Here is a 25,856-nt window from a genome sequence, read left to right as displayed (position 1 = left end):
GGTTAAAAAACAGCAAAGAGAAGGACAAAATGGCTGGTATGTGTTTAATTGTTGATTATGAACAGCTGGTTAGAAAGTGTGATGTGCTAAAAGAAAGGGTGGGAGAGTTAGAAGCAGAGGTAGAAAAACTGCAAGCAAAAGCAAAAAAGTATAAAGAAGCAGACTTGCAAGGAAAGAGATCTGGTCTCTCAGCACCTTCGGACCCTACATGTGGAACATGGGGATATCAGTCTAGTTTCATGGCTCCGGTGAGAGTGCACACAGTCCCTAATCCTAATCAAGGGGAAGGGGATCCTGCTACTGTTAGTCACCTAGAGCACAATCCTATGAGTCCATCAGACTTGCGGAGCATGTTAAAAGAATTGCCATCTGTCATAACTATAAAGGGAAGGGTGGCAGCTCTCCTGTGTGCAGTGCTATGGAATCCCTCCTGGCCAGAGACTCCAAATCCTTTTACCTGTAAAGGGTTAAGAAGCTCGGGTAACCTGGCTGACACCTGACCCGAAGGACCAATAAGGGGACAAGATACTTTCAAATCTTGGGGGGGGGAAAGGCTTTTGTGTGTGCTCTTTGTTTTAAGGGGTGGTTCGCTCTGGGGACTGAGAGGGACCAGACATCAATCCAGGTTCTCCCCATCTTTCTAAACAAGTCTCTCCTATTTCAAACTTGTAAGTAAAAAGCCAGGCAAGGCGTCTTAGATTTACTTTGTTTTCTCAACTTGTAAATGTACCTTTTACCAGAGGGTTTATCTTTATTTGCTGTACTTTGAACCTAAGACAGAGGGGGGTCCTCTGAGCTCTTTAAGTTTGATTACCCTGTAAAGCTATTTTCCATACTGATTTTACAGAGATGATTTTTACCTTTTTCTTTAATTAAAAGCCTTCTTTTTTAAGAACCAGATTGATTTCTCCTTGTTTTAAGATCCAAGGGGGTTTGGATCTGTATTCACCAGGAGTTGGTGAAAGGAGGGTGGGAGGAAGGAGGGGGAATGGTTAATTTCTCCTTGTTTTAAGATCCAAGGGGGTTTGGATCTGTGTTCACCAGGGAATTGGTGAAAGGTTTCTCAAGGCTTCCCAGGGAGGGAATTCTTGAGATGGTGGCAGCGGACCAGAGCTAAGCTGGTAGATAAGCTTAGAAGTTTTCATGCAGGCCCCTACATTTGTACCCTAAAGTTCAAAGTGGGGATACAGCCTTGACACCATCTTTGCAGTTTAATAACCCAAACCTACCCTTCTGGGAAAAGGTACAGGAGTGGATGGTAGTGGGAGGCTTACATGCTTTTGATGATCACGTAGTGTTTTCAGTCTTGGACATTAGCAATGGCTTTTGGTCTGTTCCTGTGCACCCTGACAGTCAATTTTGGTTTGCATTTACTGTTAAAGGGAAGCAATATATCTTTAATCGCCTAAGCCAGGGTTTTTATAACTCACCTACTTTGTTTCATAGAGTATTAGCTGATGTGCTGGCAAAGCTGCCAGACATGGCTTCTTGTGTTGTACAGTATGTTGATGATCTTCTTATCTCCTCACCAGATTGCCAAACGCACATGAAAGACTTAGAAGTGATCCTGCAGCACTTGGCAGACAGTGGGGTAAAATTTAATGCTAGAAAGGTTCAGATCGCAAAGGAGGAAGTATCATATCTGGGGTATCTAATATCCAAGCGGTACAAACGTTTAACTGTTGACCGCATTGAGGCTATTAATTCATGCCCACGACCAATTACGGTCAGGGGAGTTAGGAAAGTGTTGGGGCTATTCAATTTCTGCCGAACTCAAATCCCAAATTATTCAAGGATTGTCCAGCCCCTTAATAATCTCCTGAAGGGTGCTGGTGGACCACATGATGCAACTGAATGGACACTTGAATATGAACAGGCATTTACCACATTGAAAACAGAGGCTAAGTACTGCCCCAGGGTTGGGACTTCCTAATCCATTAATGCCTTTTACATTGTACACGCATGTCAGTGAGGGACATATGGCAGCAGTGTTAACGCAAAAACATGGGGACAAACAGTGCCCAGTAGCATACTATTCTTCTAAACTAGATGCTGTCGCTCAAGCAATGCCTCCAGGCAGTGGAAGGAGCTTCTATGGCCCTAAGTCAGGCCTCACCACTTATTGGTGCACAGGATGTAAATATTGTCGTGCCTCATGCTGTCCTTGCTATTTTAATCAGCAAAGAAATCTGCGGCAGTCCATGTTGCAAGATGGACTCAATGGGAAACGAGCTTGCTAATGCCTTCGGTACATCTGCAATGAGCATCATCGCTAAACCCTGCCACCCTCATGCCTACCCCAGATGACGGACACCCGCATCATTGTTGCCTTAAGGAAGAGCTCTTGGACCTCCCATTGGTAAAAGAAACTGAAATACCTGGTGCCCCATGCCTACACGTGGATGGTTCTTCCTTCTCTGTGGACGGCAAGCGACACACAGGATGGGCCGTTTGTACTCAAGATGGGCAGCTGGTGGCGCATGGCAGTTTACCTGGAGCATCGGCACAAGTAGCAGAACTACAGGCATTAGTTGCAGCATGTGAAGCTGCGGACGGTCATGCTGTAAACATATATACTGATTCTAGATACGCGTTTGGGGTTGTACATGATTATATTAACTGGTGGGTAAATCAGGGATTCCTGACAAGTACAAGATCCCCAATACAAAATGGGGGGATAGTGGAGAAACTTCATGCAGCCATGCAGAAACCTACCGAAGTAGCAATGATAAAAGTGAAGGCCCACACAAAAGGGACAGACCCTCATAGCAAAGGGAACCGAAGGGCAGACAAGCTAGCTAAACAAGCAGCAGTGGAAGGTAAAGAGACGCAATGATTGCTGCAACACAGCCTCTCATAAAAACCCCAAACTTTTTTGAATTACAGGACATTCAACACGCTGCACCAAGGGCAGAGAAGTGGTTATGGATGGATAATGGGGGCAAACTGTGTGATGATAACACTTGGAGAGTGTTTAGTGTTACCAAATGTGCTGATGGGAACTATGATACAAGTGTATCACATGTTGGGACATGATGGAGCATGATTATGTGAGGAGGTGTGTAACGTGTGCTCAATTTAATTCTGCTCCCACAGTGAAAATGAGAATGCGACATCAGCCAAGACCAACACAGCCCTTCACGCAGTTACAAATAGATTTCATTGGGCCCCTGCCAAGGTGCAGAGGGAAAGAATATGTTCTGGTGATCTTGGATCACTTTACTAAGTGGGTAGAAGCTTTCCCAGTGGCCAAGGCCACTGCGTCTAATGTAGCTAAAATACTGATGACCGAAATAATTCCCCGATGGGGACTTCCATGCTTCATTGATAGTGACCAAGGTACCCATTTTACAGGGAAAGACAGGGTCACCAACCTACAAGTGGTTCTCATGTCTATGAGAGCCAGTCCTACTAATCCACATTCCTTATCTCCTTTTGAAATCCTGACAGGACGGGCGATGAGGACGCCAGGAAATCTGTGCATTGGGGGCGGGGGAAATTGTATGTCATGGGTGACCAGCTTGCTGAATATTGCAAATTGTTATCTCTGTGTGTCTCACAGGACCCCGCAACTGAACCAGACCCAAAGGCTGGCAAAGAGGACACGTGTGAGGTGCAGCCCGGTGATCAGGTGATGGTGAAAGCCTATAGAAAACGAATCTTTGAACCAGCCTGGACTGGTCCTCACTCGGTTCTCTTGGTAACGCCTTCAGCAGCCCGGGTCACCGGAATTCCAATTTGAGTGCACCTGTCACGAGTAAAAGTATACAAGGGTGAGACTCAACATGGGGCACAATAATCCCTGTTTACTCTGTGTACTCCTGGGAAGGCATTCTTAATATTGTTAAGTGTTTTCATTTAATATTCTCAGTTTAAAATTGATGTAGGAATTTTTTGTGGTCTACTAATTGTTTTGAGTCGTTTCTGAAACTTGAAAGTTTTTTTAGAGGTCTCATCTTAATAATGCTGCAGTGGCTTTCAGTGTTTTATTGATGTAATCACCTGGGAAGGAGCCACTGGATCAGTTGTAAATGCCATTACTCAAGCTATCAAATCCAATAATAGGGACTGGGTTAAAAAATTGTTAGTAGCAGGAATGACAGTTTATTGTGGTGAGAGTAGGGCTCATGTCTGATCAACTTAGATATTACCTTAACTCAACAACACAGTTGGTCAGGTCCTAACTGTTGTATTCAGCCATCTATTAAATACTACCAAAATGCATGAGCAAGCATTGGTCTAGGCGTGTGGAAGAATTGTGTTATCATCCTGGCATGGTGTTCAACATGAAAGTTGCAGTCCTGATAGGAGACTCACTCGTGTCACAGGTGCCATGTTGGGTGAGAGCTGCAGTTCTCAAAGACTGAATGTCTTCACCTTCGATGGTGGCAGGGGAGTGGTCCCTATCAATAACAGGGGCATGTTGGGATGGTCATTCCATCCTTGAAGGGGTGTTAATTCCTGTGGGTTGGGCTCCTGAATTGGAGGTTCAGCCTGTCCACCCACTCCCATTCTCACGTCACAGACATCTGTTTAGAATAAGGGCCGGAGATAACTATATAGCTTTCCCATGGGACCAATGTAAATCCCAACAGGAGGGAAAAGGAACAGGACAGCAATGGACTGAAGGAAAGAATGCAGGGGCTAGGATGGTTAAGAGGATTGGGATACTGGGGTAGATGGATAGAGCAGACAGGACACATACAGAAAGGGGTGTTGAGTATAGAAAGGTAAAATGAAGGTGAGGAGTGAAATAATGAAGGATTTTATCAATTTAGCCTTTGAAGTAAGCAAATTCCTGTATGGAGAGGTATATGGCATAGAGAGAGGAGTGTTTAAAGGACAGAGTCAAAGACTGCATATAAGCAAAAGGGATTGTGAAATGCATTACTGTTTGACCAGAAAGATGGCAGAGCTGAAGAAGAAAGAAACATTGCAATGAAATAAGAAACAGGAGCAGAGGAAACAAATGGTGGAAGAGCGAAGTCAATGCTGGAGGGAGACCATGGACATCTTGAAAGGGACAGAGGTCACATCAGGCGCAGGTGGAGCCTGAGGAGCAGGGGGCAAGTGGTCTATGTTAAAAGAGATGAAGTGGCAATCAGAAAGAGGGAACTTAGATAATCCGAGCTCTGAGATGAAGAGATAGCTGGTGAAGTCAGTGTCAAGTGATCAGCTTTTCTACTGAATGGATGATCTGATCCACAGCTGAAGATCAAATGAGTGAAGGCAAGGAGTTGTGTAGTTAATGAATCCAATGAGACATCAACACAGAAATTGAAGTCACCAAGAATAAGTGTGGGAGGTTGTGATGAGAGGAAAAAGGAGTCACATGTCAAATCTGAGAGAAAGCTGGCTGGGGAAGAGTCAAGGGGCAGTAGATGACAGCAACATGGAGTAGGAAGAGAGTCTGGTGGAGCTTTGCTCAAACACGGAGATGGAGTGGAAAGGCAGGAATGATTTATAGAAGCAGCAGGAAAGGGAAAAGAGGAACCCAAGACCCTCACTAAGTAATGAGGCAGGGTGGTACAGACAGAGACACCACTAAATTTGTCGTATCGTACCCAAGAACCAACAAACAGCTGCTAAAATATTCAGACACTTTCTTTTGGATTATCTGAAGAGATCCACCAGGACCCTGGTTAAGGAATTTGAGAGTCAACCGTTCTTGAGATTTTATGAATATAAAAGGACACACAAAGCTCATTTACCACACAACTTGCCAGTCATAAGGAAACCCAGTTGAAAGATTCAACAGAATAGTATTAATAGTCTCCTGAACCCTGACTGACAAATACAAGTCCACCTGGAAAATTTAAACCAAGCAGTGCAAACCTATAACTGTACCAAGCATGAAACAATTAGTTATTCTCTACTTCTCCTGCTTTATGAAAGGTCTCCAAGGTTATACATAGATAACCTTTTTGATTTTGAACAGAACAAAGGGGGCAATAACGATGCCAGGTACACAGACTGATAAAGAAAAATGCTAAAGAGAGCCTGTGAAATAGTTATTTATGAAAGCAGTTTGGAAAAGGGGAAGCCTAGTGCAACTGGAAAGCTCCGAGCAGTGTTTGTAGAGTCCTAGTAAGAAAGCTGTCTGAATGTGGCAGGACACGAACACTCAGTTCACACCATTGATGAGTCATTAGGGACAGAAGAAATGGATATTCAGGCACACACACCATCCCCTGTTGTGACTGTCAACTCCAGACAGATGAAATCACCAAAAGAAATTTACATTTATGACTTACAGTACTTGAGAGCCACCCACATTATCAGTCACGTTGCCTTCAAACAGGGGCAGTAGCTGTAAAACCCTGCAATCAATGACCTAACCTCTAGCAGGTCAGATTTCTGCCTGCTGATGGGAAATACCAAAAGCATAGGAAGGCTAGAGTTATTAGCACTTTAACTAAAGTATATCGCTTGCCCCATGAAATCATGATTTTAAAATCTATTAATTTAATGTAGTTTTAAAGAGGGAAGTGATGCAGGGCTGTGGAAAAGTAAAGCTATAGTTTGGTACCAGTGTTTATGTAGGACATAGCAACATTTTTATCCTAGAAACATGTTATTACGCTGCGCATTGTGCTCCAAGGGAATGTTAAAATGGGAGACGGAGCTGCAAACTGGAGCATTGGGTGGAGCTGTTCATGGTGGCTCCCACCTAGGAGACTGGCAGCACCACTGCAGGGAGGAAGAAAGAGCAGACCGGGGCAGTGTGGGGAAAGGAGCTACAGGGATTAGTGAGGCCATGGGGAAAGGACCTGGCCCTGCAGCCTGACTGGAGCCCTTCCCCTGGCTGCTGGGGAACCTGATGGCTGGCCAGGCCCAGTGCAGAGTGGGGCCAGGGGTCAGGGTGGCTCTGCACAGAGGGGAGCCCTGCCCTAGGAAGCGAAAGAGGAGAAGTTATTGTGAACTGATTGCTCTACTCCCAAGGTGATGAAGTTGTGTCCCCGAATCCCTGCCTTCCTCCCAGCCAGGGGGCGAGCGGGCAAGGTGTGAAGAAGGGCACCAGGGAGATGAGGCACCATGGGGAAGGGGGGAGCTGCAGGGGGGGGAGCGCTAGGTCCCAGTGGGTGAGGAGATGGGGGGCACCGTGTGAAGGAGGGTCCCCTGGCTCCCCGAGAGGAGAGTGACTAGGGGGCAATCCGGGAGGGGGCGCCCCGCAACCCCTGGGGGGAAGGGTGGGGGAGCACCTTGCAAGGGGGGCATGTGGGAAGGTGGTGTCCCCCCGGGTCCCTGTACGGGGGAGGGCCGGGTCCCCGCGGGGTGAGGGGGCGCGGGACGGGGGCCGGGTCCCCGCGGGGAGAGGGGACGCGGGACCGGGGCCGGGTCCCCGCGGGGAGAGGGGGCGCGGGACGGGTCCCCGCAGGGTGAGGGGGCGCGGGACGGGTCCCCCCGGGGAGAGGGGACGGGGGCCGGGTCCCCCCGGGGGTGCTGTCGGGGGTCCCTGCACGGGGGCGGGTCCCGCTCACGTGTGAGGCCGAGCTGCAGCATCCCATGGCGGGCGCGGGTCTCTGTCCCGGGGGAGCCGGGCCGGGGGTCCCCGCTAGGCACCGGGCATCCAACCGCCGCGATCACCCGCCCCAGGGCCGTGGGGCGCCGCTCCGGCCTCGCCCAGCTCCTCCGCGCGGGCGGGCGCGTCGGTCGGTCAGTGGAGCTCGGCTGCGGCTCGAGTCCCTCGGCAGCGCCGCCCCGCGCTCCTCATCCTCCCCCGGCGGCGGCGCGACGCGGCGGCGGCAGCTCAGTAGAAAGGGGCGGGGCCTGGTCCGCTCACCAACCCGCCGGCCGCGCCGAGACCGCCAAGTGCGGCGGGCGCCGAGTGCCGGCTCCGCGCGCCCGCCCGGGCCGGGATTGGTGGCGCGCCGCAGCCATTTCCGCCCTCCGCGAGGGAGATAGAGCGTATGCACCGCGGTCCGCCGCAGAAAGGGCTCGGCCCACTTCCGGCCCGAGAGGCGGCTCTACTCTTGCCTCCTCGCCACCCAGCCAGGTGTCCGTGTCCTTCCCTGGGGCAGCCTTGCGCGTGGCTGGCTGTGGCTCCCCCTGCACAGATGCCCGTCTGTTTGCCCCACCCTCAGTGTATGGAGGGTGACCCAATGGCCCCAGTTGATACGGACAGTCCTGATTTTTGGGTCTTTTTCTTATATAGGCGCCGATTACCCTCCACAACCCCATCCCGATTTTTCACATTTGCTGTCTGATCACCCTAAGTGTAGGTCTGTCTCTACACCTGCCTGTGTCTGCGACACGTTTGTGCCTCCCCTCTGCTTTGCTCCCCCATCCTGCATCTGCCTGTCTCTCCAGTCTATGCCTAGCTTGGGTGTCTACATGACTCCCCCACACCCCATTGTCAGTATTGCCAGCCCCACCTCTTCAAAAAAATCACGAGTCAGGCCCCCAAGTGTCCCAAGATGCACTTTGAAATGATGACTTTTTAAAAATAACAAATGTTATTAAGCAATTACCTCCTGGCAACTAAAGCACTGGAGTGCACTTGCTTCGTATTGTCCAGCTTTTTGACTAGAAACTTTTGTTTTTAAATGACAGCTGAGATTCTTGGGTAGATCACTTGACTTCAGTATAGGAGAGACCCTGGAAAATCAGCCATCCAAAAGTTTTTATAAAATTGCAAGAGTTGCCAACACTGCCTTGTGAGGAAGATATACAGGGCCTGATCGCCCAAGGTGCTGGGCACCTCGGATCCTATTCACTTCAGCTCAAGTGCACATCCTCTCTGAACTGCAGGTCCATAGTGTATTTTTTGAGGAAACATACTAAACATGTATAGGTTTGGAAGGATTAGATTTTTATCACCATCACTCTACAGGCACAGACTGATGAAAAAAATAATTCCATCGATAATCGAAGTTTACAGATAAGCAAAGAAAGAAAAAAGAACCATACTTTGTATATTTTGACATGTGATGTTGACAAGTTGTGTTGTAACTGTTATAAAGCTTTCTTTTTGAATCAACATCTACTTCATTAAATAATTATCCTAACCTCCCCTGGTCTGATCCATCCAGCCCATAATTTCATGCAACTGTGAAAATTTATATATAAATAAAAAAAAGTGCTTAAAACAAGTGTTATCCATGAAAATTACATGAACAAATAAAAAATCAAGTTCTGCCAAGCCTCACTATGTGTTCCCTCCTGATCCCATTATTCCAATCTAGTCTCTCCTCTGTAACTGAGATAAAATGTGACTGGATATTCTCCTTGTTAATACAGCTCCTGTCTGGGTGATGCTGATTTCAGAAAAGAAAAAGTTAGTTTTCCCATAAGGTTCTCCTGGAGAGATTTTCCTCAGACCACCTACTAAAGGCATCTACTCTCAACCACACTCTTCACTGGAACAAAACTGCATTCTGTGGGTGTTTTGAAAACTATATCCAGATGTGCATGCATGCATGCATACCCTGGCTCCTGCAGGTTCATCACATGAAGAGATCCCTATAGCTGCACAGAGCCCCTTAGAGTCAGTGAGACCTAAATGAATGTACCACCAACTGTGACTCTATCCTCCTAGCGCTACATAGTCTCTGCAGCTGGTGCAATCTGCAGTTGCTGGCTGTGCTGAAGTGGCTCTTCTAATGACAGTTACTCAAGGGGCACTGTTTGAGCTGCAGTGCCAATTCAGGCTAGCTGGGGAACAGACAGACCAGCCTCAATTTGCTAGTGAGACAAGGTCAGAGCAGACAGCAAAATATAAGATGAAGGATTTAAAACCAAAAGTTAAGCTGGATGCTGGGAAAAATATGGATTTCTGGTAATTGTTTAACACGATCAGTGAAAGTAATTGAGACAGAATAAAGCATCGGGGTATGTAGAATATACTAAAGAACAACAGCAGGGGGAAGGGTTTATAGCCTTTACATTTCCCCCCCCCCCCCCCCCACACACACCCCCCCACACCCCTAATATATGTACCTGAAAGTCCAAGGATATGGGGGCACAGCTGAGAAAACACTTTTCTTCCACCCAGAAGATCACTGAGGATATTGCTGGCCCCCTTGGCATAGTTTATTTGGGCATATAGCCCCACTTCCACAAGCTGTGTAGACCAGGGATAGCATCACACTTTAGAGGTGTGTGTGTGTGTGTGTGTGTGTGTGTGTGTGTGTGTGTGTGTGTGTGTGTGTGTGTGTGTTTTAATTCAAGGCAAGAAGAATTCAGTTATCACCCTTTCCCTGGGGCCTTTCCCAGAGTAACTGCATCCGTGCCAGGAAGCCATGTGGGTTCTGAGAGAAGCTATGTCTACACTAGAGACCTGAGCCACTAGGATTGCAGCAATGTACGTTTCAGCATAACCATCTTTGACCCCCTCCACAGTCATTGCAAGGAATCCCCTCTGAGGTCTCAGGCCTCTAGCCATCCCTCTACTTCCTGAGCAGAGATTTAGGCTATGGCTCCACTGCATCCCACTGTGATTACCCCATGCAGATCTGACTAGAGTGAAATGACAGGGGCTGAACGCTTTCTCCAGGGACAATGACAGTGGTTTACCAGTGACTGCACAGCTCTTCCAAAGCAGGGTACATATATTTAAGGAACAAAAGCACCCAGAAAAAAATATTTAAAAAACAAACAAAAAAAAACAGTACAATGGTCTAAACAGCCACTAAATGTACCAGAAGTCATCCATCCATCCTATGGGGACCCTGATAGGTTCCAGTCTTTCCAACTCCTCACCAGGGTGGGGTCCTCCCTTAGGCAAAACATCGTGTCCATTTGTTAAATCAAAAAGAAGGCCCCTCTGTCATATCAAGCAGGCTCTTTTTACCTCGTGTTTGTTCTTGGTCTCCAGCATCTCTTGAAAACCTGGCATGAACTATATGCAAACTACACCAGGGGAGACACTTCTCTGGAGCGGTTTGCACTCCCAAGGACTGCAGTAATTAGCCACCACTGTTTTCAGTTCCTGAAGGAGCGGTGATAACCCCCACCTCCCCCCTTGGAGTAGAATGCAATCCTTAGCCCACAATAATTCATTAACATTCATAAAATTAAATACAGTATGTTGTTCGATGTTCAGCTGCATGTGTGTGTTCTCCCCCAGCTCTGTGCAGATAGTTGGAACAGCAGACCTTGAGCGAACCGCCCAATGACCACAAGATCTGTTAAGGTACGAAGGCACCAGGCCAGGTACTCCCTCTAAAATACATCTTTATACCCTAATACAAACAAGTTATGTACTGCCTCTGACATAGTTACTGCCCCCTGACGTGGCTAGTTATCACCCATCGTATTGATTCAATCAAAACATTTCTATTACATACTGTCATCCTGACCTTATCTTTTAAAAGGGATCAGTGTGTTCCAGTTATCCTTGGGAAATGTTTTTGTATCATCCTGGATATCTGGATGTTCTGGTACCACTTGTTATCGAAATGTATTTGAGTAAGTACTCTGTGCTTAGCACTTCTTAAAAATAATGTATTTCTGCAATATTAGCCCTGTTCTTGCCAGATTATGTAAGCAGGTCCTGCCTCATACCAGGCCTTTAATACAAGGGCTTATGTCTCAGGCTCTCTTCCTACTACACAATAGTCTTAAGATTTACTTGTATTGGTCACATCTGTCACAGTAAGTACCCACAATGTGGTGAATCCAGTTTTGCCCCGTGTCCATACCAACTCTGTCATACGCTATTGTAGTTGCACCATACGTTAGATATTCATCCAGCACAGCTCCCTGAAACACTGGCTTCTGGGAGCCCAATGGGATTGTGGGAGAAAAGAGGTCAAACTGCCATAAGTGCCTGTGCACCAATGCCATTTCAAATACCTCTAAATGGAGGCAAGGATGAACATTTGGGCCTTTGCTCATCAAGGAAGATTCATGGAGCTTTTGAAAAAACAGGTCTGAGGTGTCTATGGTGAAGTGGGAAGAGGGTTTTCTGGCAGGACCCATGAAGAGCCAGTAACTGAGGCCAGCACTTGATGGAGCTTGCCACAGTCTGGTGTGGCAATTCCTATGTTTACATGCAGCCCTGCCCCTGTGTTATGATCTTGGAAACCTTATAAATTCTGATAAATATTATGAAGCTGTCACTGTAAAAACTGCTGTATCACGAATGCCTACTGTCTACATACAGTCACTAAAGGCTTGTCACCAATGACCATGTAGCTTTCACACCAGCTACAATGGTGGGTCGTTAGAACTCAACACCCACCTATTCAGAGTGAAATTCCTTGGCCCAATGGGTTTGCTGAAGCGGGAAGAAGATTCCTCCCTCCTTCCCTTCAGACCAGAGGAGGAAGTAAGGGAGAGAGTGGAAATTCCCCAAGAAGGACCAAGGGACAGAAGTGATAAGGCAAGATTATAAAATGACTCACAGGGGGAAGGTGCAGAGAACCACACCAGACATTTGAGCAGGAGAAGGGAAGGGGAGGACTGGCCAAGGCCAGAGCAGACAAGGTGGGGGAGAAGGCCCCGTGTTTTAGAACCCAAGCCATGCACTGAAATGGAAGGACCCTGGATGGCCCCAGAGGACCCTGACTTCTGTCAGCCAAAGTATGCATTGAAGTGGTGAGGAAACTGAGGCAGGGAAACGCCTGTAGGGTTTATGATTTTTGTATAGTTCTCTATATTTCTTGTGCTAGTAAAGCAAGAGCAGTTTGCATTAAATCCTGTGCATTTTATGTTGCTCCTACCATGGAGCCCCTTGAAGAGATAAACCAGAAGGCTAAGCAAGGAAGAGAATCTAAGGTCTCAGCACTGGCTCCAGAGACACAGCTGTGACCGGGCTGCCGATTGCCCACAGGACAGGGTGCCAGGCATAAGAACTGCCCCCTGAGTGTGTTCCCAGAGGCCCTAAGATAGGGACAGTGCCTGGGCTGCAATGCAGACTCTGGAGGCGTAACACAGGGGATCCAGCAGCGGGCTCCCCTCACAGCAGTTTGGCGAGTTGCCACGAGAGGATGCTCTGCTGGATCTGACACCCTGCAATAGTCAGTTCCATGCAGTTCAAGGATGATGTTCACTCACTGGGTTGCTTTTGGTCCAGTCCACACCCATAGGCTGGTGGAACCAAGTTGTTCTTGAGGCCTGGAATGAGCAGCAGATACCACACAACTAAAGAAAGAGGAAGGAAGCTTTGTGGCTCCATGGCAAGCTGGCTCTGACGTCGTGTCAGATCACAAGGGCAAGAGCCCCTCTCTGCATGGAGGGGAGTGCTCTGTGGAAGCCAGCTATCCCAGAAGGGTTAGGTCTACTCTTGACTTTTAGTTGTGTTTTAACATGTGTTCGATACATTTAAAGTGACAATTGTAAATGTGAGAGTAGCCAAAACACAAACATTTGCTGCTAGTCATGTTTAACGCTGATTCCACAGCGGCTTGAATTCAATCCATGCAACACGAATGTACTTGGTCAGAAAACACTACAGTGACATTTGGGTTAAACCATTCTATAGGTGGGTAACTTGAGGCAAAAAGAGAGGCCAGATGACTAGACCAAGACACATTTTACAACCACCCTAAACAGAACAAAATTTGGCATGTGGAAAATAGATCATGGGTAAGGCTAAGATCGTGACTTTTACTAAAAATAACCGTGACACAGACAGGTCACAGGCAAACAAACAAAATTCATGGAGCCTGTGACTTTTACTAAAAAATAACCGTACAAGCTGCGGCAGAGGCGCACAGCCCCAGCTGCAGTCCCCACCAGGGTGCAGAGGCACACGGCCCCAGCGGTGACCCCCGCCACAGGCTATGTGGGGAGCATAGCCCCAGCTCCAGCCCCAGTCATGGCTCCAGCCACCGCTTCAGCTGAAGCAGAAGAAGTCACAGAGGTCCAGTAAAGTCACAGAATCCATGACTGCTATGACCTTCGTGACTAAATCATAGCCTTAATCAGGAGTCACAAATCTTAGCTGTTCTTAGTTTAATAGTAAGTGGTATCACTTCTCCCTAGTTATCCAGGTCTCCTCCTCAGAAGGAGAAGTTATTTTCTATCTGATGCTTACAAAAGTCTATTCACTACTTATATACATCCTCATTATTGATTATTCTATCTCATTTCATCAAAGTATTTATATCGACCATGGTCATGAATTTACTATCACAGTTACTGTCACAACTGAGTTGTTAGAGGAATCCTCTAGCAGGAAGAATAATTTTGTGGTTGATACTGCACTGGTTTCATGGTTGATGGTTAGGGTTAGGTTTCAAGAAACCTAGAATCAATTCTTGTCTGACTTTGGGCAAGGCACTTATTCTCTTTTTGCCCCAATCTCCCATCTATGAAATAGGAACAACACTTTCTTTTTCCCAACCTTTAAGACTCTTGCCTATTTAGAGAGTGAAATGTTATTTTCACAGCATACACACAGAAGTTAGATAAAAATATAAACAAATCTTTCTGGAAGGTTGCAAGATAGCATTAGATTTCTTAGAATTCAGCACCCTAACACACAGGAAACAAAAACAGAAAGCGACAAAGCAGGCTGCTCCCTAAGGCAGAGAGGCACAACCCACCTCCTGGCTCTAGGTTGGCTCTTTGTAGACCTACTGCACAAGATTCAGATTGCATACTTCCCTCAAGGAGGGCAATGGAAAAATCATGGAGCAGGTCCTCAAGGAATCAATTCTGAAGCACTTAGAGGAGAGGAAAGTGATCAGGAACAGTCAGCATGGATTCACCAAGGGCAAGTCATGCCTGACTAACCTAATTGCCTTCTATGAGGAGATAACTGGATCTGTGGATGAGGGGAAAGGAGTGCATGTGTTATTCCTTGACTTTAGCAAAGCTTTTGATACAGTCACCCACAGTATTCTTGCCAGCAAGTTAAAGAAGTATGGGCTGGATGAATGGACTATAAGGTGGATAGAAAGCTGGCTAGATCGTCAGGCTCAACAGGTAGTGATCAACGGCTCCATGTCTAGTTGGCAGCCGGTTTCAAGTGGAGTGCCCCAGGGGTCGGTTTTGTTCAATATCTTCATTAATGATCTGGAGGATGGCGTGGACTGCACTCTCAGCAAGTTTGCAGATGACACTAAACTGGGAGGAGTGGTAGATACGCTAGAGGGTAGGGACAGGATACAGAGGGACCTAGACAAATTAGAGGATTGGGCCAAAAGAAACCTGATGAGGTTCAAAAAGGACAAGTGCAGAGTCCTGCACTTAGGACGGAAGAATCCCATTCACTGTTACAGACTAGGGACCGAATGGCTAGGAAGCAGTTCTGCAGAAAAGGACCTAGGGATTATAGTGGACGAGAAGCTGGATATGAGTCAACAGTGTGCCCTTGTTGCCAAGAAGGCTAACGGCATTCTGGGCTGTATAAGTAGGGGCATTGCCAGCAGATCGAGGGACGTGATCGTTCCCCTCTATTCAACATTGGTGAGGCCTCATCTGGAGTACTGTGTCCAGTTTGGGGGCCCCACACTACAAGAAGGATGTGGAAAAATTGGAAAGAGTCCAGCGGAGGGCAACAAAAATGATTAGGGGGCTGGAGCACATGACTTATGAGGAGCGGCTGAGGGAACTGGGATTGTTTAGTCTGCAGAAGAGAAGAATGAGGGGGGATTTGATAGCTGCTTTCAACTACCTGAAAGGGGGTTCCAAAGAGGATAGATCTAGACTGTTCTCAGCGGTACCTGATGACAGAACAAGGAGTAATGGTCTCAAGTTGCAGTTGGGGAAGTTTAGGTTGGATATTAGGAAAAACATTTTCACTAGGAGGGTGGTGAAGCACTGGAATGGGTTACCTAGGGAGGTGGTGGAATCTCCTTCCTTAGAAGTTTTTAAGGTCAGGCTTGACAAAGCCCTGGCTGGGATGATTTAGTTGGGAATTGGTCCTGCTTTGAGCAGGGGGTTAGACTAGATGACCTCCTGAGGTCCCTTCCAACCCTGATATTCTATAATTTAATATTATAGTTTGTAATTTGACCACAGTTTTTAATACACAGAACATAAGAATGGCCACACTGGGTCAAACCAATGGTCCATCTAACCAGGTATCCTGTCTTTTGACAATGGCTAATGCCAGGAACTTCAGAGGGAATGAACAGAACAGGCAATCATCAAGTGATCCATACCCTGTCATTTGTGCCCAGCTTCTGGAAATCAGAGGCTAGGAAATCCCAGAGCATAGGGTTGCAGCCTTGATCATCTGGGCTAATAGCCATGGAAGGACCTACCTTTCATGAACTTATCTAGTTCTTTTTTGAACACAATTAGTTGTGTTAGCTAGTTTTGGTCTTCACAACATCCCCTGGCAATGAGTTCCACAGGTTGTCTGTGCATTGGGTGAAAAAGTACCTCACTTTTTTTTGTTTTGTTTTAAACCTGCTGCCAATTAATTTCATTGGGTGACTCCTGGTTCTTGTGTTATATGAAGGGGTAAATAACACTTCTTTATTTACTTTCTCCACCCGCATCATGATTTTATAGACCTCTAATCATATCCACCCCCCTTAGTCATCTATTTTCCATGCTGAAAAGTCCCAGTCTTTTGAAACCCTCTTGTCACGGGGCACATCACTCACCATTGGTTGGCACCTCCTGCTGGTGGCTCTGGGGATTAGCGCCTGAGATAGACATCCCCTTCCTAGGTTTGCATGCAATTACTCTGTCTCTCCTTCTAGTCTGCAGCTCCCTGACTCTCAGTGTCTCCTTTGTGACTTAGCCCTCTGACTAGGTCATTGAGAGATCCCCCTTCTGGGGTACAGTCCATCAGCAGTCTTCCCATTCACTGCCTCAGTTCTATGCCATGCCCTTGGTGGCTAGTAGGGGAACCCAGGCCTACCCTCTTTTCCAGGTTCCAGACAGGGACCCTCAGCTCAGCAGTTCTGGGCTCCCTCTCTCCACACTCACTGTTCCTTCCCTGGACTGCTTCTTACCACTCTGGTTCCCCTACTCTCTCTGGGTGTACCAGCTCCAAGAACCACTCTCCCAGGGAGTAACTGCAAACTATCTCCTGCTGCCCCCAAACACACCTCCCTCTTCCCAGAGAGTTATACTACTACTACTGGCTACCTGCAGCCTTTTCCAGTAGCCCTATCAGTACCCAGCTACCTGGCTTTATAGGCCCTGCCTGTTCCTGCACAAGTGAGCCTCTTTCCAATTAGCTGCCTTCAGCCTAAAGCTCCCCTGTTTGCAGCCTAATTAGCTGATTGAGTCCACCTGCCCCAATTCAGCTCTTGCAGGGCTAGTGGGGGAGCTTACCCCATCACACCTCCTCACACCAAAGCTGTTCCATACCCTTAATCATACACCACATAAGAGACTTACAGAGACACTGTAGTGTTGTATCTGACCAAGTACAGTCCTTTTGCATGGATTGAATTCAGGCTGCTGTGGAGTTAGGATTAAACATGACTATCAGCAAATATTTGTGTTCTGGCTACTCTCTGTATGTCAAATGACATAACCCACAAAGGAGGAAGTCCTTGCCCGCAGAGAAGTTACAGTGTGTTTGCGACAATACCCAGGGTACACTCTGGACTGATAGGCAGCTGTGTCCCCTCAACTCTCCAAACTGGGGTGTCTTTTACACTGCTTCACTGTGAGAACTACTGCTCCTTCTCTGTTCACACACAGCCTCCAACATGCAAAATCATTGCCAGCTGAATCATGAGTGCATCTAACCAGCCACTCCTGAATTATATTTCAGAGTGACACCAGCAAACTCCCAGTCCAAGATTTGTCCCCAGAAATGTGCATCTTGTATTGCCCAGCACCCTCCTAATCAATACAAGCTCATAGAAAGTCCGTCATTTCATTAATAGAAAATAATGTACACAAACCCTGTTATTTCAAATGGAGGTTCCAAAACACTTCAATCCAAAACCACAGGCTTAGATAAACAATAAAACAAGTTTATTAACTACAGAAAGATAGATTTTAAGCAATTACAAGTAATGAGGCATAAAAGTCAGAATTGGTTACAAAGAAATAAAAGTCAAACTAATACTTAACTTAACAAGCTAAATGAATTCAAAGCAAAGGTTTTATCACCACAAGCCTTTATTGGCTGAACTCCTTCAGTCAGGAGCTCTCCTCCCGTTCAGTGTTCCTTCAGGTACCACTGATGCTATAGGCAGAGAGAAAGGGAGTACGGTTTGGGGAGCTTCTCTTCTCATTTCTTATAGTTCTTTTCCCTTTGAAGGAGACAGGAAGTCTGGGGAACAAGAACTCCCAGGTGTTTCTTTGCCAATATGTAAATTTCATGCTCACATCCTTTTTCCTACCAAAGAATGGCCACTTAACCAGGTGATAGTCCATTTGATTATGTTGACACCTGGCTGAGGTATTTGCTACCCTTTTGTCTCTGGAGAACTGATCTGCATCTGTTTTCCCAGACTTGGAACATGCCTTATACAGTAGACTTTTCTAACTTTACATACAATGTTGCCACATATATTTAACCAGGACAATAATGTTCAGCAGATTATGAGTTTTCAAATGATACCTCACAAGGCATACTTTGCATAGGCATAGTTTGACTTCTGTATTTGGGGGGGCAGCTCCAGTCAGGCCACCAGGGCCATGCATGTGGAGGAGGCAAATTCCACACCTGCCCAAGGCTTGCAGTTTGGGTGGTAATGCCCCCATGTTCTACCCAAACTACACCAATGATACATGGTACAAAAATTATCAGAGACATGTTAAAAGGGTGAACATAAGATTACAGACGGTCACAGTGTTTGCATAGTGCCTTTCACAACAGGGCCCTGATCCAGGTGCTACCATAATACAAAGAATGAACCACCACCACCATCGTCTTTCCACTACATGCTTATTTGTTGCGGAAGTGTACTCCACTTGATAATGTATCTTATATAAAGTTAGACAGTTCCTTGCCCTGGGAATAATCTTAGAAAACCAATCTAGACAATGATTAATGTACCAAAAAAGTACTGTGCAATGATGGAGCAGGGAACATACTGATGCAGCAGATTTATTATTAAGGAATCCTAGCGCTTCACTGGTGAGAGTGAGGAAGCCCATAAACTGTGTAGGCTGCAACATGGCAGTTGGGTTTTACTGTAAGTATGTGACAAGCAGAGATCATATTTGAACAACTATGAACTTTAGAAATAATGACCAGAGTAATGCCCTTACTGAGCCCCGATCCTTAGGAAATTAGTAGCCTTTGGACAGATACACAGTAATAGCAGCAGCAAAAGGTTCCTGGATTTCTTTAGAATGATGGTAGGATTTTTTGGTCATCCCACAAAAGCAGGAGGAGTAGAATCCAGAGGTTCTTTTTCATGTTTGCCTTTTTTTAAAAACACATCATTCAAGTTAGCATTGCTGGAAGAAAATGGAGGAGAGGAGTGAAAGTGGGAAATTCTCTAAGACAGCAAAGCACAAGCTGTAATTTAATTATGTGCTTAAGTGCATTGCTGAATTATGCCTTAGTGACCAAACTCTTTTGGGCCTGATTCTTATTTACATTCAGGCACCTTGTCACCACTGGCAGGTAGGGTGTAAATGTAACTGCCAGTTGGCCTGGGCAGGAACTGTTTTTTCTGTCCAGTGAATATTTTCCTATTCCACATCAGGAGGAAAATGAGACTTGAAATTTTGAATGAAGACCACAACAGATTAAAAAAACCCAAACCACATACACCTTACAGAGTAGCCAATAGCCAGTCACTTGGAATATGGGACATCCAGGTTCACGTCTTTACTCTTCCTGATGTGGAACAGGGACTTGAAGTTGGGTTTCTCACTACCTGCGTCAGTGCCCTAACTGCTAGACCCAGCTTCAAGTCTCTGTTCCACATCAGGAAGAACAAAGAACTTGGATGTCCCATATTCCTGGTGACTGGCTATTGGCTACTCTGAGGAGGGTCTTTCACAATCTCTCTTGTTGGAGCTGTTCTACTTCATATGAATCAATATTCGTGGGGCCAGAAAGAGAGAGACTTTCTAGTCTGGTGAGTGCACAACCCACTGATCTATTAGCTATTTGTGGGATGGTGTTGTGACGGGTTCCCTCCGGGGTGCCACTTGGAACTGGGGAACCCTGAGCCCTCTGACTCACCAGCCTGGATTCCCACTTACACTGTGCTGCTGTGACAAGCTGTAGATCGCTCCCAGTCCTACACTTTCACCAGCACTTGCACAGGCAGGGACACACCCAGCTGCAATTGCATGTAGGCTGACCAGCCACTGCATGAAGCAACAATAGAGAGGCTGCTGCCAAGATAACCCCCAGGTTCCTAGGCATGCATCCCCCACTAGAGTATAAACCAAAAATTATACCGTCTTGTACAGCACAGGGATCTGTACAATGTAAGCTCATAAATAGTTCGCCCTTCCTTCAATGCGGAGAGGAATATGCAACAAACTTGTGTTAACCAAGCTGAGATTTTCCCCAAACACTTCACTTAAAGGCACACTGGTTTAGATAAAGCAAAAAACAAGTTTATTAACTACAAAAGATAGATTTTGAGTGATTATAAGTGAAAGCAAACAGATCAAAGCACATTACCTAGTAAATAAAGAAAACCACAACCTAAGCCTAAAATACTAGAAAGAATGGATATGAATTAGCAAATTCTCACCCTGGCTGATGATACAAGCAGTCCACCAGGTTTCCATACACAGGCTAAAAATCCTTTTAGCCTGGGACCAACAGTTCTCCCCGTTCAGTCTTTATTCCTCAGATGTTTCCAGGAGTGTCCTTGTGTGGGGGGGTGAGGTCCCGAGATGATGTCACACCCCACCTTAGAATCATAGAATATTAGGGTTGGAAGAGACCTCAGGAGTGATATATAGCTTTATCCTATGGTGGGAACCCTTTGTTCCAAAAACAGTTCCCAGCCCAGTTTGTGGAAAAATACAGGTACCCAAAATGGAGATCAGTGTCACATGGTCTGGGCACATGCCCTTATGTGCCCTGCTGAGTCATAGTAGCCATTAGTCATCGGCTGTCTGGAGCGATCTCAGGAAGGCTCGTCAGGTGGGGGATAAGCTTCTTCTAAGGCCTATTATTTTCCCTAATGGCCCATTGCCTTGAATAGGCCCTTCACAACCAGCTGTCTAGACTGGAAGCATTTTGTAACCCAGGTGTAACCACATTAGAAATAGATACATAGTCAATATTCATGACGACAGGTTTCAGAGTAGCAGCCGTGTTAGTCTGTATCCGCAAAAAGAACAGGAGTACTTGTGGCACCTTAGAGACTAACAAATTTATTAGAGCATAAGCTTTCGTGGGCTACAGCCCACTTCTTCGGATGCATATAGAGTGAAACGTATATTGAGGAGATATATATACACACATACAGAGAGCATGAACAGGTGGGAGTTGTCTTACCAACTCTGAGAGGCCAATTAAGTAAGAGAAAAAAACTTTTGAAGTGATAATCAAGATAGCTCAGTACAGACAGTTTGATAAGAAGTGTGAGAATACTTACAAGGGGAGATAGATTCAATGTTTGTAATGGCTCAGCCATTCCCAGTCCTTATTCAATCCTGAGTTGATTGTGTCTAGTTTGCATATCAATTCCAGCTCAGCAGTCTCTCGTTGGAGTCTGTTTTTGAAGTTTTTCTGTTCTAAGATAGCCACCCGCAGGTCTGTCATTGAATGACCAGACAGGTTAAAGTGTTCTCCCACTGGTTTTTGAGTATTATGATTCCTGATGTCAGATTTGTGTCCATTAATTCTTTTGCATAGAGACTGTCCGGTTTGGCCAATGTACATGGCAGAGGGGCATTGCTGGCACATGATGGCAGGTGAACGAGCCCCTGATGGTATGGCTGATGTGATTAGGCCCTATGATGATGTCACTTGAATAGATATGTGGACAGAGTTGGCATCGGGCTTTGTTACAAGGATAGGTTCCTGGGTCAGTGTTTTTGTTCAGTGATGTGTGGTTGCTGGTGAGTATTTGCTTTAGGTTGGGGGGTTGTCTGTAAGCGAGGACAGGTCTGTCTCCCAAGATCTGTGAGAGTAAAGGATCATCTTTCAGGAAAGGTTGTAGATCTCTGATGATGCGCTTTACTCTCACAGATCTTGGTTTAACACCCAATCTTGATTTAAAAAATTGTCACTGATGGGGAATCCATCACAACCCTTGGTAAGTTGTTCCAATGGTTAATTACTCTCACTGTTAAAAAGGTACACCTTATTTAAGCCTTCTATATTGGTGTAAAGAGGCCTGTAGTGGGGCGGTCACCCTGCTCTGGCCCTGAAAGGGTTAAAAGCCAGCCCTTGGAGAGGGCTGGGGATGAGAGCCAATAAGAAGAGGCTGGGAGGCAGTCAATCAGGGCCAGGCTGGGCGCTATAAAAGAGCTGCAGGGCCAGACAGCAGTCAAACTCTTTCTAGTGTTGGAGAGAGAAGGACCCAGTTGCCTGGGAGCATAAGGGTACCTGAAGCAGAACAGGGCTGGGGAGCTCCAGCCTGACAACTCCCCAGGCTGAGGCCTTGGTAAAGTCCTAAGGGGGTACTGGGGCTGCAGAGGTGCAGCCAGGGGCTAGGCAGAGGCAGCTGGTCCATCCCCCTAGCCAATGATGAATGGCCATTACAGACTGCAGTCTGCCCCAGAGAATGAGGGCTAGATGATGACTGGCAGTAGCCATTGAGGCAAGGTGAGCTAGGGGGAGGGGGTTCCCCTGGGAGGGGAGACCAGAGGGTGGGAGCACTGCTGTGGGGCAGCATCCTAAGGAAAGGGGCACCAGGGTCCCGGAGGGACATGGGGCCTGTGGCAGGTGAGACACTGGCCAGCAGGAGGCACTCCGGGGCTAGAAAAAAAAACAATTCCTGGACTGACCAGCAGGAGGTGCTGTGGCAGTGAGTGCTTGATCTGCTACAGCAGGGGTTCTCAAACTGGGGGTCGGGACCCCTCAGGGGGTTGCAAGGTTATTACATGGGGGGTCATGAGCTGTCAACCTCCACCCCAAACCCCGCTTTGCCTCCAGCATTTATAATGGTGTTAAATATATTAAAAAGTGTTTTTAATTGATAAGGGGGGTCACACTCAGAGGCTTGCTATGGGAAAGGGGTCACCAGTACAAAAGTTTGAGAGCCACTGTGCTACAGGGCCTTAGTCTGAATGAGAAAATCCAGCCCTTTTTTCCCTCAACCAAAGTAGTATTGGTTTTGTCTATATTTCCATTTTATTTCTAGTCTCAAAACGACAGCTTAGAATGTATTGATGCTTCCTATGGTGCAGAGAAAGGGAGACAGCAACACAGAGAGAGAGCCCTAAATGACAAAATGCCTTTGAGTTCCAGATCTCTAAACAAAGAGGTGCACTTTTTAAAAAAAAAAAAAAAGTAACCTGTTTCCACTCCAGGAAGCACAGGGGGCAAACAGGAAGATTAAAAGGAAGCATTTGAGAAAGCACAAGTTATAGGAGTTAGGCACCTCCCACCATATTTAAGCTCCATTTCAGCTCAATGAGAGTAGCGCCTTTTAAAAATCAGTCCCCTTAGTTATGTGCAACTTAAAGATGGAGTTTTCAAGACATCACAGCAGTGGCTTAACTCTGCTCCCATTGAAGGTTAGGCCAATGCTGAGCACTTTTGAAAATCCCACCCTACGTGTCTAACTTTAGAAATCCACTCTGGAAAGTCTTGGCCATGTAACAGGTTTACCCACCACAAGAGCACTTCCTCCTGGCCGGGCGTGGCATAGAGGCTTTTTTCCTGTATAGCATCCCCTGTTAATGGGCACTCCATCACTGCAGTGGTCTCTCTTGCTGTAATTCACAATGCTCTCTATTTGCAGTGCGGGTCTCTGGCTAGGTCACTATGTAGTCTCCCCTCCTGTTGTATCAAAGTCTCACTGGACCAGCTCTCAGGGTGGCACCTCCAACAGTCCTGTGCCACTTCCCAGTGACTGACAGGGGAACCCAGACCCTCCCTCTGCACTGGGTTCCAGCCTAGTCCTATAACCAGCAGCCAAGGTCTACCCAATCCCCCTCCATGCTGCTGTTTCCCTGGGCTTCTCAGGCTTTCTATCCCAGAACCCTTGGGGGTTCTCCCTTCTTCAAGGCTAGGATTTCAGGGCTTAGTCACATGGTGGAGGTGGTTGTTTCCTCTGCTCTCAGAGAGTGACTACAGATTCTCTCTCCCTATAACACCCTCCTGCACAAACATCGTCTCTTTATAATCCTTTCCCCACTTCTCCCCCAGCTGGGCTTCACCAGCAATTAGTGTTTATAAAGCCCTGGGCCTCCCATCAGGTTCATCTGTGGAGGTTCTTCCCCACCCACCTTAACCCCTTCAGGGCTGGTGTGGGGGTAAACATCATAGACTGTTTGATGGTTTTCATCTGCTTTTTGTTTTTAAAGTCTCTTCCTTACAGCATGCTATAATGTGAACTTTCAAGAAACAGGGTCTGATCCGCCGTTCATGGCCATCAAGGCAAATCAGAGTAACTCCACTGAAGTCAGACTTGTACCAGAGAAGAGAGTCAGGTCAATAAGCTGCAAATCAGACCGTAGGCCATATTCACCACCTATCTAAAGTACTTTTAATGCTCCCATTGCCATAGTATTTGTGCAGCTCATAATCTCTAGTTTATTCTCACAACAGCCCCGTACAGTAGGGAAGTGCTGCTATGGGGAATGGAGACAGACTCAGTGGCGGGCCCGAGATCACATGAGAAGATCTGGCAGAGAAGGGAATTGAACCAGGGTGCCAGGCTAACACCCTAATTGCTGATGGCTATGCGGTGAATTTGACTCAGCTGGAGAAGGGTTCTGTAATGATGCTGCCCCTGGTGGGACACTTCTGAGAATGTCAATTCAGGACAAATTGCTCAGAGCAGGGCAGTTACAGCCCAAAGTTGGAGTTCCTTTACTATTAGGGCAAACCAAACCAGCCAAACAGAGAGGACTTCGGTTTTACCCCACTGGCTAACCAGAAGTCACACAAGCCATTTCCTTAGACACTCCAGTTTTCCAGTGTCACCACCAGTGCCACTCGTTATGGGGATGAATGGTTATGAAAACCAATACCCCAGTAAAAGAAAAAAGGTTCTCTCGATCCCAAAGGGCCAAGCCCCAGACCCAGGTCAATATACAAATTAGATTTTACCCACAAATCACACTGCTGCCAATCCTTTAGAATCTAAAGGTTTATTCATAAAAAGAAAGAAATAGAGAGAGAGCTAGAATTGGTTAAATGGAATCAATTACATACAGTAATGGCCAAGTTCTTGGTTTAGGCTTGTAGCAGTGATGGAATAAACTGCAGGTTCAAATCAAGTCTCTGGAGTTCATCCACCGCTGGGATGGGTCATCAGTCCTTTGTTTAGAGCTTCAGTTTGCAGCAAAGTCCCTCCAGAAGCAAGATTGAAGACAAGATGGAGGAGCTGCAGCAGCCTTTTATAATCTCTTGCCATGTGGTCTCTGCTTTCTTTGTCCCAAAGACAAGCTATCCAGCACATGGCATAGAAAAACCTTAGAGTTCTGTCCATAGGCATGTCCCTGCATACCTTGCTGAGTCACAAGGTGCATCTGCCTTCTCTCAGTGGGCCAGTTGTGTAGCTGATGGTCCTTAATGGGCCATCAAGCAGGCTAGGCAGAGCTAATGCCAAATTGTCTGGGGTGTCTCCCAGAAGCACAGCACAAGTTTGAAATACAGACAGTATAGAGCCAATACTTATAACTTTAAATACAAAATGATACATGCTGTGACAAAGTTCCTCCTCTATCTTGGTGGGTCCTGCGCTTATTGGCGGATTTTCTTGCCTCAGAGATTCACCATGTGGGTTGGGGAACAGCCCAGAGGCCTTCTCCTCTGGGAGAACCCACAGTCCAGGTCAGTTGGGAGGTTTTGGGGGAACCCGGGCCCGCCCTCTACTCCGGGTTCCAGCCCAGGGCCCTGTGGACTGCAGCTGTCTATAGTGCCTCCTGTAACAGCTGCATGACAG

At 46.7% G+C, this 25,856-nt stretch overlaps 1 protein-coding gene across 2 annotated transcripts in view; it reads right to left on the bottom strand.

Annotated features, from left to right (window-relative positions):
* Positions 1 to 7,697, bottom strand: part of SLC44A1 (solute carrier family 44 member 1) — a 96,058-nt gene extending 88,361 nt beyond the window's left edge. The window contains exon 1 of one of the 2 annotated variants that reach the window (XM_026650856.2): positions 7,482 to 7,697. In XM_026650856.2, the coding sequence (XP_026506641.1) occupies positions 7,482 to 7,508 (27 nt within the window). In that variant the 5' untranslated portion in view covers positions 7,509 to 7,697. The remainder of the gene's footprint in view (positions 1 to 7,481) is intronic. The other variant, XM_026650857.2, reaches the window with a different exon arrangement.
* Positions 7,698 to 25,856: the final 18,159 nt, after the last annotated feature.

Source organism: Terrapene carolina, unplaced genomic scaffold (assembly GCF_002925995.2).
Source record: "Terrapene carolina triunguis isolate 2854851 unplaced genomic scaffold, T_m_triunguis-2.0 Scaffold94, whole genome shotgun sequence".
Taxonomy (NCBI): domain Eukaryota; kingdom Metazoa; phylum Chordata; order Testudines; family Emydidae; genus Terrapene; species Terrapene triunguis.
The sequence above is the reverse complement of the archived record's forward strand: the minus strand, read 5'-3'. Positions and strand labels throughout refer to the sequence as shown.